Raw genomic sequence first — 16932 nt, forward strand, 5'->3', positions numbered from 1 at the left:
CGCGCACGTTTCTATTTATTAACCGAGAATAACACCTGGCTCGAAGTAGGGCTGCCCCATTTCTTAAATGACTGTACATTAGTATTTACATACTTTATTTTCATTTTGTAAATACAAACAAGTGCTTCAAAACAAATAGGTTTGTAAGTATCTTTAAAGGGGCTTTTCCATCAGAGATTTGCTATGCTACGTTGTTGAGGATGCATTTGGATTCCACCACTCATATTCATTGGTACCTTAGCACTGGTGAAAACGGGTTTAACTAAAATATATGTTTTTAATATGGAAAGATGCGTGCTATGGATGGTTTCTGTACTATCAATACATCGCATACTCGAGCTGCGCATCTTCCTCGTGCAGTTACTTTGCGGCTGTACATCATCATAACATATCTCTCACCGCTACATAGCTTAGTATCAATGAAATCGGTCACATAGTTTCACAGCTTAGCTATTACATCCTCGCAAAACAGCACATCTCTGGTGGAAAAACACCTTGTCTTTGTTCTTTTGAAATATAGGAATGGTATTTTTTATTGTATTAATTTGTTTTGTTTCATAGTTGCCATACAGAATTCTCTTTAAAATGGTGCTACATAAGTACCGTGTGTTGTTCGTTGAAATACCATATTGAAATCATTAAATAAATTATCACATGAATCTTATCCATAGTATTACAGATAACAATATTACATTCCCATACAGTTGAATTTCATCCAGATCCAGTCATGAAACATTATCGCATTAGCTGTTGGTACTTACGTTCAACCGGGACATTTCGATTATCTCTGACAGGACTATTACAGATAATAAGCGTTATATTACAAATATATACGTAGTAATTATTATAATAACACGGGTCCTGATAATATTTGTAGCTTGTAAACAAATAATAATCGGAAGAAGCAGTAGCAATTGCTAATATGTAAAATTAATCATAATATTTTTTATAAAGGGTTCACGTTTGCTGTGAATTTTAATGTTATTATTTAATATTAAGGTTAGTAATTTAATTACACATAGAGAAATTTATTTTGCCATCGGTAGAGGGCCCACTAGACAGATATATATAGCGACCAGATTGGCGATATATTAAATAAAAGCTAAATAAAAAATACCTTTAACCGACGAGCATGCATGAAAAGACTGATGACTGTTGGTGAAGCGAAAGAGATGTGTAAAATCGTAGCAACTGGCGTTCCATTGTATCTGCCTACCCCCATGGAAGTATATGTATAAGTAATTTAATTAATTGAACGAGATGAAATTTGTGGATTTAAGAAAAATAACATAAAATATAGTAAATTCTATGTTTTTCCTTACAATTTCGATAGATTTTCTAACAATATTTTATCGAACAAAAAACACGTTAACATCTTGATCACTGTTATTAATTCTTTCTCGGTTTGTTGCGTTAAAAGCCTTTGGAAATCCCCCTAAAATAATGTTTATATTGGAACACCTTTTCGAGGATTTTCACGGTGCGATTCTTTGTTCAACGTTCAGTATTCTTTTTTTATTTTCCTGACTTTCGTGTTTATCTATCAATCAACAAAGTCGACGTTAAAAGTAAAATATTCTGTTTTATGTTTCCATCAGAACATTAGATGTTGACTACTTAAATTTTACTTTTTCTATCTGCATATTTTTTTAAAAGTATTAAATCAGAGATTTCCATTTGAATTTCGTACATAAAACAAATTGTTTGATTAAAAAACCGTTGCCCAACACTAGGATTTTCTCCTGTGTCGTGGATACGTTGACACACATACAAGTTCATACGGACATGACACCCAGACCCGAAACAACAATTTATGGATCACACAAAGAGTTGTTCCGGTTCTGCGTCAAATCTCCTCGAAAGTTATGGCACATTTCATCAAATCTGATAAATGCTAACTTTTGGTATTCACCTTAGACTACCTTTTGAGCCCTATCTATTGAAATATTGCCTAACCTTAATATCTAGGTAGCTCATAACTGAGCGCAGATAGCACTCAGGTTATTATTTATTTCCTGAGCTTGACAGCCCTGGTAAAATATGCATACCAGGTCCCAGCGCCATTAATTTTACAAGACAACGTTTTGTTAATTCTGTTTATTATAAAACCAGAGCCGTTTAAGAAAACCACACAGGTGCACGTAGTCTGGAATAATTAGAGTGAAATTCTTTTAAAATTTAGGAACCTGCTTTTGCTACGCGTATTTTTTTTGCAACTAATTGTAATATGTATTTTAAGATGTAGGTGTCATTTTCACTAATCATAAAATACAGTGAAACTCGGTTAAGTGGGAACTGGTATAAGTGAAAAACCTCCACAACTGGAAATTAAACTGAGGTCCCAACACATTGGCACTCTTTCTGAAGGTAAATAGATAGGTATCTGTTAGTAGAATATCATATTTTTAATGGAGACGACTTAATATTTTAGTGTTTTAATATTTGAAGTTTAAATTTCCTTTATTTAAAATTTAATTCAACTTTTAGTATATTAACAGTATTATGAAAGGGTCCGCCATGATTACTCGGCGGCGACCGCCAATTCAAAACTTCCTAATTTTCTTTGTTCTTAGTTCATTTCTCTTTTAAGTCCTTTTGTTCTTTGAAATCTATTTATTTTTTCCATTGTAATAAAAGTATGGTGATTATTGTTGATTGTCACCCGAAGTGTTGTAAAAGTTTAAGTATCTAAAGAAATTGTGTTGAAAAAAAACATAAGATTTAATTCAAAATTACATCTCGCATTTTTGTTAAGAGTAATTTCAAAATCAACATACAGCTAGTATATTTTTAATACTTTCGTATTGGTCTATAATATCTCTAAATGCATTATGAGGGATAGTATTTGAAAATTCTCAATAATAGCGTAAAGCCCAAAACTATACTGCCTCATTAATGATTTAGTCAAGCTCCTTAAAACCTTAAACATGACCTAACTAACGAGAAGTGGGTATTACATTATCTGTACATAGAATAAATAGTACCTACCTATAATGTATAGTTACATATTTGGATGCTTTGGTCTAAATCTAAATCTCTGCTACAATATTCTATACCAAAATCATGACGTGTTCAGTATTACCTATAATATTTTATTTTAAACTTAATTATTAAATAATTCATAATGCATTTGACATAAGCATTCATTGATATTTGACTAAATGGGCAGGACACAGCTGAACTCAAAAAAAGGTTTTGAATGTATTATATACCTACCTGTGATCTACAATGAATAAATAATTTTGAATTTGATTTTAATAAAAAAAAAGAAATATTAGTTTACCTGTAAGAAATATCTCATGGTACGGTCCCTGCAGAGTAGCGGTCCCCCTGAGTCGCCGGCGCAGGAGTCTCTACGTCCTCGCCCCGCACAAACCATGTCATCAGTTATGGCGTACTGCCAGTATGAACGGCGGCACACTCCCTGTTGTATTGTTGATACCTGAACAAAAGAAATATAAGGTAAGGTAAAGGAGTAACTTATGAAGATTTTAGAAGCCTATTTAATTAGGCTGATAGGTACATAAATATTTTTAAGTCCTTCATTAATCACCACGTTTGCTTAAGGCAATTTCAAACTTATAATTAGAAATTATAAGCCTAGGTTTCCCGCGATGTTTTCCTTCACCTTAAATAATCTTAGAAAGTACATATTATAACTCGGAAAAGTCACATTTGTACTACATGCCGTTTGTAGGTTTCAAACCCAAACCTCTTAAACCTCCGAACCGCTACAAGACGATTAATTAAAAGATAATTAATAAACGTATGACAATCTATAAATAGAAACATTTCTATTACTCGTACTACGTCTTATACCGACATTGAAACGTTCTATTTTAAACATAAAGCCATTATTCGATATTGTAATCGCAATTTCTCAGTCGAATGCGTCTGTTCTTCTGTAAGTGAATGTAATCGACATCTCATTTCCTGGAACAAACATATTAAGCGCAAATCGCTTTGTATAGGCCTGTACTCTTAGTACAAGTTTGCTTTACGTTAAACCAGAATGCATTCGGCGCTCTGATTGGTTGGTTTATTCGAACCCGTAAATTAGATGCCGAGCGCGTTCTCGTTTTGATTACTTTAAATGTACTAAGGGTATTGTAATATCGAGTTAGCAATTCAAATATTGTTTGAAAAATTCTAATTTATGTATATATGTATGTATTGATTTGTTATAGTAAGAAGTCTGCTAATAATATAATGACTGTAAGAATATGTCGGCAGATAGATATGTAGTTTTAACTGAGGACGTTATTATTCGTTATTAATTTATCATATTGAACGCCATGGTGGTCACCGGTGACCGACGATAGCGGAGGATTTGCCTTTAACAGTTTTCCATTGGCAGCTAAAGACTTAAATATTGTAGTTTAAAAACCATATACTATAAAGTATAGAAAAAAATAGAAGCCTTTTGCTAACTACCAAAGATATAGACCCAATGATAACAACGAGACTTTTTAGAGAAAATTTCTCGAATGTTATAAAATATTCGATGAAACATTCCACAAATTAGGGGCCGAAACCTTTGAAACTTTGCAAAACAAAATTTTACATTTCAATTCAGCTTTAAATGCGTAAAACTTGAGCATCGTTATGCTTCCCTATTAACAAATAGGTGAGCCTAATATCTGTTCTAATCTTTTTCAAACTTTTAAATAAAGTTTAAATTAAAATTAAAAAGTGAGGATCAGGGTAAAAACTTTTTAATTAATAACGCCAAGGTTTATTGCTATTCAAATACCTATCTGAACTGTTCGGATGTTTTAATTATTCTCATAACTATGAATAATTTAAGTTCTCACTTTTCCATCTAGATTTTATATTAAATATTACAAGCAGGCTTTTATAATGTTTTAATATATTCGTTTCGAAACTTACTGCTATGAATATTTATATGGATGTCACATGTAATATTCGTCGTACATGTAGGTACACCTTTGAATACTAAAGATGCATTTGGTATATATCTACTACACACGTTTCACACAAGTTCCACGTAATATTAAAAATATTTTTTAACATTTTCAAATTGAAAATTTAATACCTTCGTCGTCAAATCTAAGCTCTGTCCATTTCACTCAGTCAGCAGCTACCAACATGCAATTTTTTCTCGACATAATGTTGTCTTTCCTTAAAAACCAATTTGTTTTTAGAAACTCTTATAGATTATTAGTTGATGCCCACTGCTTCGCTCGTGTTGATGACGCACTTTGTGACTAATAAAATTTGCCTAAGTCACTCCTTAGTAGGTACAATAAAAGCCACGTCAAAATCGGTTCAGCCATTCCAGAGATTAGTCAGAATAAACAGATATACAGACAGATAAAAATAGTAAATAATATTACTTTGGTGTATGTATCGTATTTATATTAATATGCATTTAGTAAATGGTGATTATTTCAATATTACAAACACACACTTGATTTTTTTCTAGATTCTAGATTGTCAAAGCCTTCTAAACAATTCAGTCATAACCATTGATACATAATTCAGGTATCGGTTGTATAAACGATAAACCATATTGCCAATATCTCATTGATAAATGCGTATAAAATAAGGCCCCAGACAAACGCGACCCCAGATGGGACAAAACGTTTCTACAAAATGGTGAGATTTGGGTTTTGTTCAGTAACTTGTGATTGACGAAAGATATAGATTGATTATCATCTTTGACATTACTTACATTTCCTATTTCAACGTCAATATGGATTTTGGACAATACAATATTTTATACTTTATACTTTTTTTACAAATAACAAAGGACATAGGTATTTGTTTATCAATTTAACGGTAAAGTAAAGAGGCATAAAATTCCGGAAAATATCAAATACGGGGCGGACTATATTTTCCACGTTTAAGTACATATTTTATTTCATATCCCTTGATAAGTTGTATTTCAGTTATAGTTAAATTTAACAACACCTATTGATCTTATATTGATACCAATTTTGCAATTTATGCACCTTAGACTCCCACGATAATATCAATTTCCGCGCGAACGAAGTTGCAGGCCACAGTTAAGTTTGCCCGTTCATTCGTAATGCCCAAAGAGATATTTTGTTGAAATTACTATACTACGTTGCTCGTTCACAATTCCGCCCACTGAAGCATTATCCCCGACAAGACAACTGCTTCTCGCCGCAGGCTTCGTCTTACTTTTAATAGATTCATGTTGATAAAATCTTCCGTTACATAATCATGTCGATACTACTGCCCACCACTTGAAACTTTGTTTAGTGCTCCTGGTTATATTTCCTTATAACAAACTAACAACAAAGTTCTGTTCAATATTTGTTTGTTTTGCCAACCTAGTCGTAGTAGAGATTGTTTTAGATAGATACAATATAGAACTAAGTAGTTTCATAATTAAAACAACATTTACACATTTAATTAACAAAAAATCACGGTTTACTCACGTGAATTAATAGAAAAAAGCTTTACTAGTTTCGTACAGAGGGACTCTTCAACATGAGCAGCGTGTGCGCGACGTCAGGCAGCTAAACCGTGGTACATATATTTAAAAGCCTACTAAACCATGTTTTTTAGTTGATTTAGTATATCTCACGATAGTTATTATAAAAATATTTAATGATATTAAATATTTAATGTTATTTAACTTTAATGATATTAAATATTTCCCTACACAAAGTTTTTCTTTCGGCATTCATTATTCAAACTCAGACTAAACCAAGAATATCGTGTGGGTGCATATTATCCTCTACATGATAACCATCTACACGTAATGTAATATTATTACATATAAGTCTACACACAATACTATTCATTTGTAGTAAAAAATAGCTCTCTCTGTAATTTGCAATACTTCTCTTCGTATGACAAACTGAGAAAAGAAATAATAACACAGAGCAACGAGATTAAAATTATACCTTTGAAAGACTTCCTGCAGAAAATACATACTGCCATATGTCTTAGCTATTTGCACATAATATACTTAGATCATTAAATAATGTCACGGTTTCAATGATATAATCAATACTTTCTGGTGCATAATAACCAAAAAGGTTTGTAGCGAACTACTTTGTTTTCTTACTTTTTTGTTTTAAGGCGAGAAAATCATCCAATGACTTCTTCCGCCCGAGGCGAGAGAGAGTGTCACTCTTACTGACTAAAAACCGCCCCGTTCCTACTCCTGCTTGTTGAGCCGGAGCCCGTTTAGCTGCTAATTTCGATCTCGATAAACATAAATCAAACTAGTATTAAGCCTACCAGACCAAAATAACAGTTACTAAAATAAAATCACGGGACTATCTGTCTAGTTCTATTAAGATCTTCACTTTATACTTTAATCTTTATGTAAATTGATATTCTCGTAGTTGTGAAAACATTGAATCTTTAAACTAATCCAAGATCGACTTGCTATAATTATAATAATGCTAAGTTTTGAAGGCTTTATATTTAGGCACACAATTTGTACCTAAGTTTAGACTCAGATTGCGTTATATAAAGTGTTAGGATTTTAATTAAGACTCTTAATTACGTAAATTAAAAGGCACGTAGCTTCTGAATTCTGTACTACATTTGGGTTAAATACCGAGTTTATTTGGTGTAAAACAAATTCTCAGTAGTACAGAATCAGTAACGGGAAAAACGGTTCTAGGAACATTAGACAAAATGTTTCACTAACTTCGTAACATACTAGAAGAAATTAGAATAAATCTACCCACTACTTACACGAGCATTTTCACATATAAATATACTACTTTCACTTAGTTTACGAGGTTATCCCGACAAAAACTCTATGGGCCCCTAGAAACTAATAAAAGGCTTGACTAAGTCTTATCGCGAGGAAAAGGTTCGAAACGAAATAATGTACAGAACTATTGAAGTTACATTATTTGTTGGAACTTATTTCAGTTCATCAGAATTTGCGTATCTATAAATCTTTCAAAGACAAATCAGTTTTCGTAAGCTGATGCTTTTACGAAATTGAGGATTCAGCGTAAGTCTTCAATTTCCAGCCAGTTTTTGCTAACATATTCTACGACATTATTTAGACCTAAATTCGCTGGATTTGTCTTTATCTGGCAACAAATGAAGTCAAAAGTCGTATTTAGATACAATACTTTATTGGCCTCATGGATCAAAGCACTCGAATAACAGGAGAAGAAACGGGGTGATTTCTAGTCAGTAAAAGTCTGACACTCTTCTCACCACACCCAAGGCGGGAGAAATCATTGTACGACTTTTCACCCTCAAAAAAAGACATCGTGCTCTGCAATCGATCCCACAGCAACCACTTAATCAACAAAGTCTCTATAAAAACAAACATCAAAAACACATTAAAACTCCTTAAACTCTTTAAAACTTTGTACAAAAATCCATCATTATAATTTTAAGCTTCAAAAAGACAAGCAACTAAACTGCTTGAGCTGTTAGTGAAATATTCGCAGTGTAACTTAAACATGTATCACAAGCTTATGAGTTTACAAAGTCTTTATTCGTCTCATGTGAATCAAGCTCTATCTAGTAAGCTGCGTTGAAATTTAGACCTTATCATCACGTTCAACTTACAAGAGCCCATTGTGAAGTTCGCAATTCATTACTCGTTAACTATAGACCTGAGTGAGACTACGCCTACTACGATTTGCATAACTTATTAGGGTCTTAAAGTTCAATTTTGTCTACTTTGTTGATCCGATACCAAAGTTTTTATACGGACATTTGCGCCATTCTTTAAGTTTTAGAAATAACAACCTAAGTTGAAAAATGTACCTACATCAATTAGATTTATTCCCTATCATTTTCAACCGTATAGTTACATAGTAACAATTTATAAATTACATACCTGCGCTTCATGTAATACTCTGGTCCCATGAACGTCAGTAGGCCTTTTCTTACCCCATCCCAATATAACGCAGGAAGTATGGGGCGGCAGTGGTTGATGGGGTGCCGGCAGACATGCCACGCCATGGCCTAAGTCCGGCCGAGCAGGCTCCGGTAATCTGTCAATAAAAAAAAAGGTTTTGTTATTATAATCTTAAAGGTGGAAAAATCCAGAGCTATTGGCTACCTAACGGGTTAACCGGGACACCGGTTTGAAAAGCAGGAGAAGGAACGGGTGGTTTTTAGTCAGTAAGAGTCTGACACTCCCTCTCACCTCGCCCTAGGCGGGAGAAGCCACTGGATGATTTTCTCACTTGAAATAAAAAAATATAGGTAGATGCAGGTGTTAAAGCTAGATGGAGGTCGTTTTAATTGGCCGATTTGAAAGTTTTTAGGAAGATTTAGCTGAAGACATCTTGTAGCGGATTATAATTGCCTATTTACATTTATAAAACACAAGAGTACTTTTAATAATTCATGAACATTGTTATTATAATTATATTATAATTTGTCCCTAGACATCTATCGACCTTTTTGTACAGTCAATGAACTGAAATTTATGAAACTATTCTTAAAATATAATCAAGCAAATTCATATGTCTAGTAAAGGTAAATTACAAAATTCACATTCATCAAATATCTCGCATTACGAGTACAACTAAATTAACTTAAAATTAATAATGTTCATTTGCACCCGAGTAGACACGTCGATGTCAAATGTAAACATGTTTATTTTGTTCGTAATTACACATTTTAAACAAACACAAATACCATATAACGATAAAATGGGTGTCAGACTAAACAGAAATACGGTAATATATTTTACAAACTCAAACAAATACTTCGTGGAACTCGAGATATGCCGTTAATATTGTAATATTCTTTCATTACAAAATTATGGAAATTTCATTCGATTTACGATCCCACAATTTCGGCTCACATTCGTATTATGTATGCGTTACTTTGCCAATTCAAAAATATTACCAATAATAAACTGTGGAGCGCTGAACTTCAGCAATACGAAGGAAATATTATTATTTACGACGCATACTATGTATTACCATTATATATTCTGTTCTGAAGAAATAGACGCTCTTCCGATTTCCGATTTTTTAGACTTATATGGATAACATCATAGCTAGATATTTACTCAATCCACTCTCATTATCTCTAAATAAACAAAAGCCTTTTTGCTATTCTAGACCATTCTAGACTATAAATCAAATCTTATACGAAATTAGATCAAGATCTGCCCGACACCATCAAGTGACAAACACCCATACATTCTTTCATACATACTTGTCATATAAGTGTAATAAAATTGATATAAATCTACGTATTCATAGACGTTCTTAGCCAGTAACAAAAGGTATTAAAAAAGTCGGTCAAGTGTCCAGTCCACCACGATTTTCCGCACTGCAATTAAGTGTGTGCTCTTGAATGAGTGGGAGGTCGCAATCAAATAAAACCGTTGCATTTTTACCCTGCGGTTCAACCCGTTATTTATTCCTGTTTTGAACTATTTCTAGATTTATTTCTTCTATTTTAAGAATGCAGTTAGCAGCATGAAAGTAAATTTAATTGTACATATGAAGAGAGTCATAGTAAAGTCTTTATAAATACTTATTAATACTTATTAAGACTCGTTGATCTTATAAGCATTGTTTGAATTATAAATTAAATTAAAATAGGGATTCGTGTGTCTCTTTCTAACAATGGGTTTCTACTCGTCATCATCATCAACAGTCTATTAGTGGCCACTGCTGACCAAAGCCTCTCCTCAAATAGAGAAGGTTTCATCGCACTTTCTAAATGCAATTTTAAACTCATAATTAGAAATAATAAGCCCGGATTTCCTCGCAATACTTTTCTTCATCGTTTGTCAGTGGTGTCTAAATAATCATAGAAAGAACATATAGATGTATCTGCCGTTTATCGATCCGCACCCTCATGCATGAGAAGCGAGCGTCTTAAATCTCTTGGTCTAGGTTTGTATTAATTATACATTTTTAATTAGGAACTTATATTGTTAACAGAAAAGTAAATTATTCTTTTACACAATATTAATAGATATGATATGATACTGCATGCCCGTTTCTACATTGCTAAAATGCTATTACTACCAAAAAGTATTTTATAATAATTTAACTAATGTTGCAATATAAAATACAGAATATTCCCTACACATTGCATCAAAAATTTACTGTGAAAATATTTCCACTACATTTGATAGGGTCGGACGGAAACATAAGGTACAAATATTGAAAAGAGCTTTGATGGCTTTTATAGATATTTGGAACGTATGGTAAATGGAATATTTATTCACGATGTGTTGTGGACCGGGACTGAACTGAATAATACCTAAACCCCAAGCTGTCATAAAAAGGATACGACCAGCATCTGTACTGATAGTCGGACCTATTTAAATGTATTTTATGTGACTATATCGAAACAGTTTATACTCATATTTTTCCCACAAAAAATGCAGGAATCGAACCTTACATCTGTAAAAGGTCGAATAATTAATTTAACTGCACGGTTATGCGGTGGCTGAGCAACTGGTGTAGCGGGTTCGATTTCCACACGGAACAACTTTTTGTGTCATCCCCAGCTGTTGTTTCAACTCTGGGTGTCAAGTGCATGTAAAATTGTATGTTTCCAAACGCACTCACGACGTAGGAAAAATTAGAGGAATAAGTGTAGGGTAACGTTTAATTAAAATACTGATTACATAAAACACCTTTACATAAGAGCTATTATTATATACTCCGAAACAGTAAAATAATGCTATGGAGTAATAAATAATGATGTAGGTACGAGTACGTTACAATTTCTGCTTAAAAGCTCTTCCTCAGCAATTTCCTTCTACAGTATCGTCTCGTTTATAAACAACCTGAGATATGTTTCTAGACTCAGCGGTTTAGGCTAAACTTACTTTGTCCGTACGTGAATAAATTGGAGTATTCTTAGATCAAACATACTTTCACGTACACTTGAGTTATTAATAGATTCTACATACAAAAGTTACAATTTAGTTTGTTAGTATGTAAACCACAATAATTTAGCAATAAAGTGATAATATACGTTTTTAAACTGACATGGTCACTTATACTATCATTAGAACGTAAGACGGGATACATACGGCACTGTTGCCAGTTCATCCGTGATCATGGCGCTTGCAACAGTGCCGAAATATTGGAAACTCATAGACATAAATAAACATGGTAAATATCCCGTCTTACGTTCTAATGAAAGTGATAATAATTAAATTTTTCTCACAAACGTAATAATTGTGTGAAACTCTTACTTTTTCCTATTTTTTCGTAAAAAGGGACATTATAAAATGGTGTAAATAAATATTACTCAAATTCTAAAGCTTTGGGTTGATGTTTAAGCACGGTCCGTCATAAAATTGATAACTCCCCATTAAAGCGGAGAGGCTCTAGGGAAAAAATATTATGCGATAGCCTTGAAGTTTGGACGGGAGGCGATATTGTAATGCTGAGCACTATAATCTTATCAATTTCGTCGTTAAACGGGAATGAACACGCTATTCAATTTACTTGTATTAAAGTAATCTGACAATGTACTAACACATTTATGTAAGACCAGCTGCAGAAAGTCACAGAAGTTTCATTTAATAAATGAAATTGATATTCGCAAACAATTCATAAGCTCTAGGTGTAAATATGTAGGGATATTGTAAAAAACATTTTATAAAAAGAGTAACGATGGAGTCTTTTTCTCGTTCTTCTCCATTCGAAACAACATTTTGGAACGAGCGCATAGCTTCACTAACAGACAGACTGACGGACAATTCAATTTGACGTTTCAAAAGTGCCTAATTTAGGATTAATTAAAATAAATGCTTTGACTTTGATCTTACATAGCTCAATTGAAAAAGGTGAGTTAATATGTAAAATCGCAGGTATTTAATTACAAAGAGCTAGATAATTATTGCGCGTTAGCATAAACCGCTGTATAAGCCTGTTTACGCACGCGTAGGTGTCGGCTAAAGGATATGAATCGTCCCTCGTTACAATGCAAAGGGCAACGTCGGACCATTCAATCAATTTTAAATCCGTTTCAATGCTTAAAAATACTTTTCATGACATTTTTATGATGATTGCAAAGTTTATTTCGGTTGAGGATAACTTGAACTCTGCTTTGTTAAGTGACTGATTATATCGATATACAATTTTGTTTATTATTGAATTATAAATGTGTAGGTAACCTTTTTTATCACCTGATGGTAAGCAATCGCCGCCGCCAATGGACTTATACAACTTTGAAATGAATAAACCAAAAATAGCTCTATTATGTAACATCACAAAAAATATTTCACGCTGTAACAATAGTAAGATTCACAGCCACAGCCGCAGCCATCTGACGGGGCATGATAAGAGTGACACAATAGATCGTAAACTATGATATGTCATACACACCGTAACATAGCGACATCGTTGACGACCGTGTCAGGGTCATAGCGAGGATGTATGACGGCTTCCGTGACCTTCATCTCCACCTCGCCGCGGTTCCTGAGTAGCAGGTCGTGCTCGCCCAACCGCACGTACAAGCGTTTGCGCACGCAATGTGCCGCCGTCACAACCCAACGGAGTGAGACGAGGGTGCCGCCGCAGAATGCTTCCTGTAAAACATTCAATTTCGTATATCGTAGAAAAATATTTTCAAAGATACCAATGCCACTATTGATATATGTTTTGTACTCAAAGTAAAGATAAAGATTTTATATGTAAAAACATGTGTAGGTAACATTATACATGTAAATGCAAATGCAGATAGTACAGTGAAAATTGTAAGTCTCAACATGTTTTGCCATAATTGGCGTACAAAATAATAATAAAAGAAGTAGAAGTAGGTACATAGAACAATCGTTTTAATCCCTTTCGGTGAGATTTTTATGCTTATATGTGAAAAGCATCGACGTGGTTTATGATCTTTTATCATTATGATATTTTATTTTATTATTTATCTTTATAATTTGTTCGTGATTTAAATTGTAACGATTTGAATACATTTTTTGGTGATAATTTAAGTTTTCCCTTGAAAGTAGAATCATCACCCTTATATGAAATGAATTTTCACTGATAATAAATACCGCCCATAGCTCGTAATTCAAAGTAAGGCAGAACTGAATCCTAATCAACAAAATGCTGACAACTGAAGTCAAATGCTTGACAGTGATCCCAGAAGGGAAAAAATAAATTTGAAAGGGGATTATCTAAAGGGAATTAAATCGGAAATGTAGGAAGACCCAGATGTTTAAGATAATTGCTTCATTGTTTATCATAACAGAACTATTGCTTTTCGAGTCGGAGCCCCGGTAAACCCGCTAGGTAGTCCGTAGCTCGGGATCAGGCGTCAGCCCTACTAAATTCACACCGCTAGTGACTAATGTACTAAACAGTCATTTAACACGATATCAAGGTAAATGTGTTACATTGAATGCCAAAAATGTCGTATACGCTACTGCAAATGGGCTATCTAGACGGCCATAATGTCTCACTGTAGCCCTACACTGCAGAATTTTGTAATTTATTGCACCTCTGTATGGAAGGTAGCCAAGGAAATTATTGGTTTTCCAGCACTATTTTGTGATTTGTACTTTAAATTTTGAATATTATTAAACTATGTCGATAGTGAAATTGTTTTAAATACTAATAAGTCAGAAACTTTAATCTATAATTCAATCGCTATTCGGTAGTTTTCTTCATGAAAATGTCAAGTTAAGTTAATGTTTAACTAGAATCGATAATTTTATTTAGAATTTTGAAAATTTCCAATGGAAAAGTAAAGTTCCCCATTATTATGTGCGAATAGAAGTTCGAATACAAGCTAGTATTAAAATAAATGTCCCAGAACACACTGCAAATTCCTCTTTGAATACTAATTTGAATTCAAACAAATAACTTGAAAATAGGTCAAGGGACATTTCAGAACTAGCAAGTTTCAGTTTAAATATTTCTGAAGCGAAACATAAAGGCTTAAACGAAATTCATGGAAAATATTGAAACTTTCTCTGTTCTAGTCAAATTCTTTCTTCCTTTGAACAGTCAACTGAGAATAAATAAAATATTTACTTATTTCGTTGTGGAATACTTCTACTAATACTAGAACTACATCTCTGCTCTCTTCATTTACCACATTTTTTTGAGAGGGGATAATCATCCAATGACTTCTCCCGCCTTGGGCGAGGTGAGTGGGAGTGTCAGACTCTTACTGACTAAAAACCACCCCGTTCCTACTCCTGCTTTTCGAGCCGGAGTCCCGATAAACCCACTAGGTAGTCCGCAGCTCCGGATCACGCATCAGCCCTACTGGGCCTCATTCACCTCGAAACATTATCGTACGTTGATATACCGTAAGTAAATAAATAATAATCCAATAAAATCTTAGGAGACATACTAATTAACGTATATTTACCAACTAGCTTTCCGCCCGCGGCTTCGCCCACGTGTAATTCGGTTATATATAGCGTTTTTTAATGATCTCGACAGGGCTTTTTCTTCCACCTTCCGGTAGAGTATACTTTCAAGTTGGTCCCGTTGTTCCTAGTTCAACCTAGTCAGGATCTGATGATGGTATTCCAGGGAAATCAAGGGCAAACCTCAAATTTACAGGCAATTACGTTTTTGACAATTTCATAGATCTGTTTAAGTATTTGCGTCTGATAGTCATCATCCCATGTGAATGAGCTGATGATGGAAGGTACAACTCCTCAACGGTTAGGAGTTGAAAGAAAATTCTTACGAAGTTATACGTACATGTGAGGCTATTAGGTTGACCTGATAATAAAAAGTAAATCTCATTAACGTTAAGAATTTAGGTGAAAATGGATGCGGACAAATTTCGTCTCTTCACTTGTTTCCTTTTAGCTGTTTGTATGGGTAGTGTTAACACAAAATAGGGATTTAAAGGCGTGATGTTATTAATGTTATGCATGTATGTACATAATTATGTATGTTAAAGAGACGACTGAAAGTTGTCATACAAAGTCTTTTTTTAAGGATGGGAAATCATCAAATGACCTCTCCCGCTCTGGGTGGAACGGAAGGGAGTGTCAGAATTTTACTGACTAAAACCCACCTCGTTCCTTCAGTTGCCCTTTGTGTTCCGGGGCCACGGTATCTCGTTAGAACTTTCCCGCAGCCCCGGCTCAGTTTATCCCGTTTCCCCCCTTGGGGGTTGACATTTCAAAAATCCCTTCTTAGTGCTCACTTATGTTACTAAAGGAACCTCTGTTCAAAATCTCAGACTCCTATACCGAGCGGTTTCGGCTGTGCGTTAATAAATCAGTCACCCAATCGCACCCCCTTAAATCACGATTGGAGGGTAGTTTGAAAAAACTTATAATGTCAAACATATTTACTTGCCTATGTACGTGTTCATGCCAAGTTTCAAGTTTATAAACCCAAGGAATAAGATTTTTCATAGAAACGTTTTTACCCCTTTTCCCCCCTTGGGGGTTGAATTTCCAAAAATCCTTTCTTAGTGCTCCCCTACATATCCCAAGGAACCTACATTCCAAATTTCAGCTGTCTACGACCAGTAGTTTCGACTGTGCGTTGTCTGTCAGTCAGTCACTCAGTAACGGAAGAGTTTTATATATATAGACTAGCTTTCCGCCCGCGGCTTCGCCCACGTGTAATTCGGTTATATATAGCGTTTTTTAATGATCTCGACAGGGCTTTTTCTTCCACAGTCTGATAGTCATCATCCCATGTGAATGAGCTGATGATGGAAGGTACAACTCCTCAACGGTTAGGAGTTGAAAGAAAATTCTTACGAAGTTATACGTACATGTGAGGCTATTAGGTTGACCTGATAATAAAAAGTAAATCTCATTAACGTTAAGAATTTAGGTGAAAATGGATGCGAACAAATTTCGTCTCTTCACTTGTTTCCTTTTAGCTGTTTGTATGGGTAGTGTTAACACAAAATAGGGATTTAAAGGCGTGATGTTATTAATGTTATGCATGTATGTACATAATTATGTATGTTAAAGAGACGACTGAAAGTTGTCATACAAAGTTTTTTTTTTTTAAGGATGGGAAA

General features: G+C 34.0%; 1 protein-coding gene across 1 annotated transcript in view; it reads right to left on the reverse strand.

Annotated features, from left to right (window-relative positions):
• Positions 1-16932, reverse strand: part of LOC118262013 (transmembrane protease serine 9) — a 71284-nt gene that overhangs the window by 5211 nt on the left and 49141 nt on the right. The window contains exons 9-11 of the mRNA XM_050701065.1: positions 13302-13504; positions 8819-8975; positions 3284-3442 (exon numbers count right to left, since the gene is read on the reverse strand). Of these exons, the coding sequence (XP_050557022.1) occupies positions 3284-3442; positions 8819-8975; positions 13302-13504 (519 nt within the window). The remainder of the gene's footprint in view (positions 1-3283; positions 3443-8818; positions 8976-13301; positions 13505-16932) is intronic.

Source organism: Spodoptera frugiperda, chromosome 20 (assembly GCF_023101765.2).
Source record: "Spodoptera frugiperda isolate SF20-4 chromosome 20, AGI-APGP_CSIRO_Sfru_2.0, whole genome shotgun sequence".
Lineage (NCBI taxonomy): Eukaryota > Metazoa > Arthropoda > Insecta > Lepidoptera > Noctuidae > Spodoptera > Spodoptera frugiperda.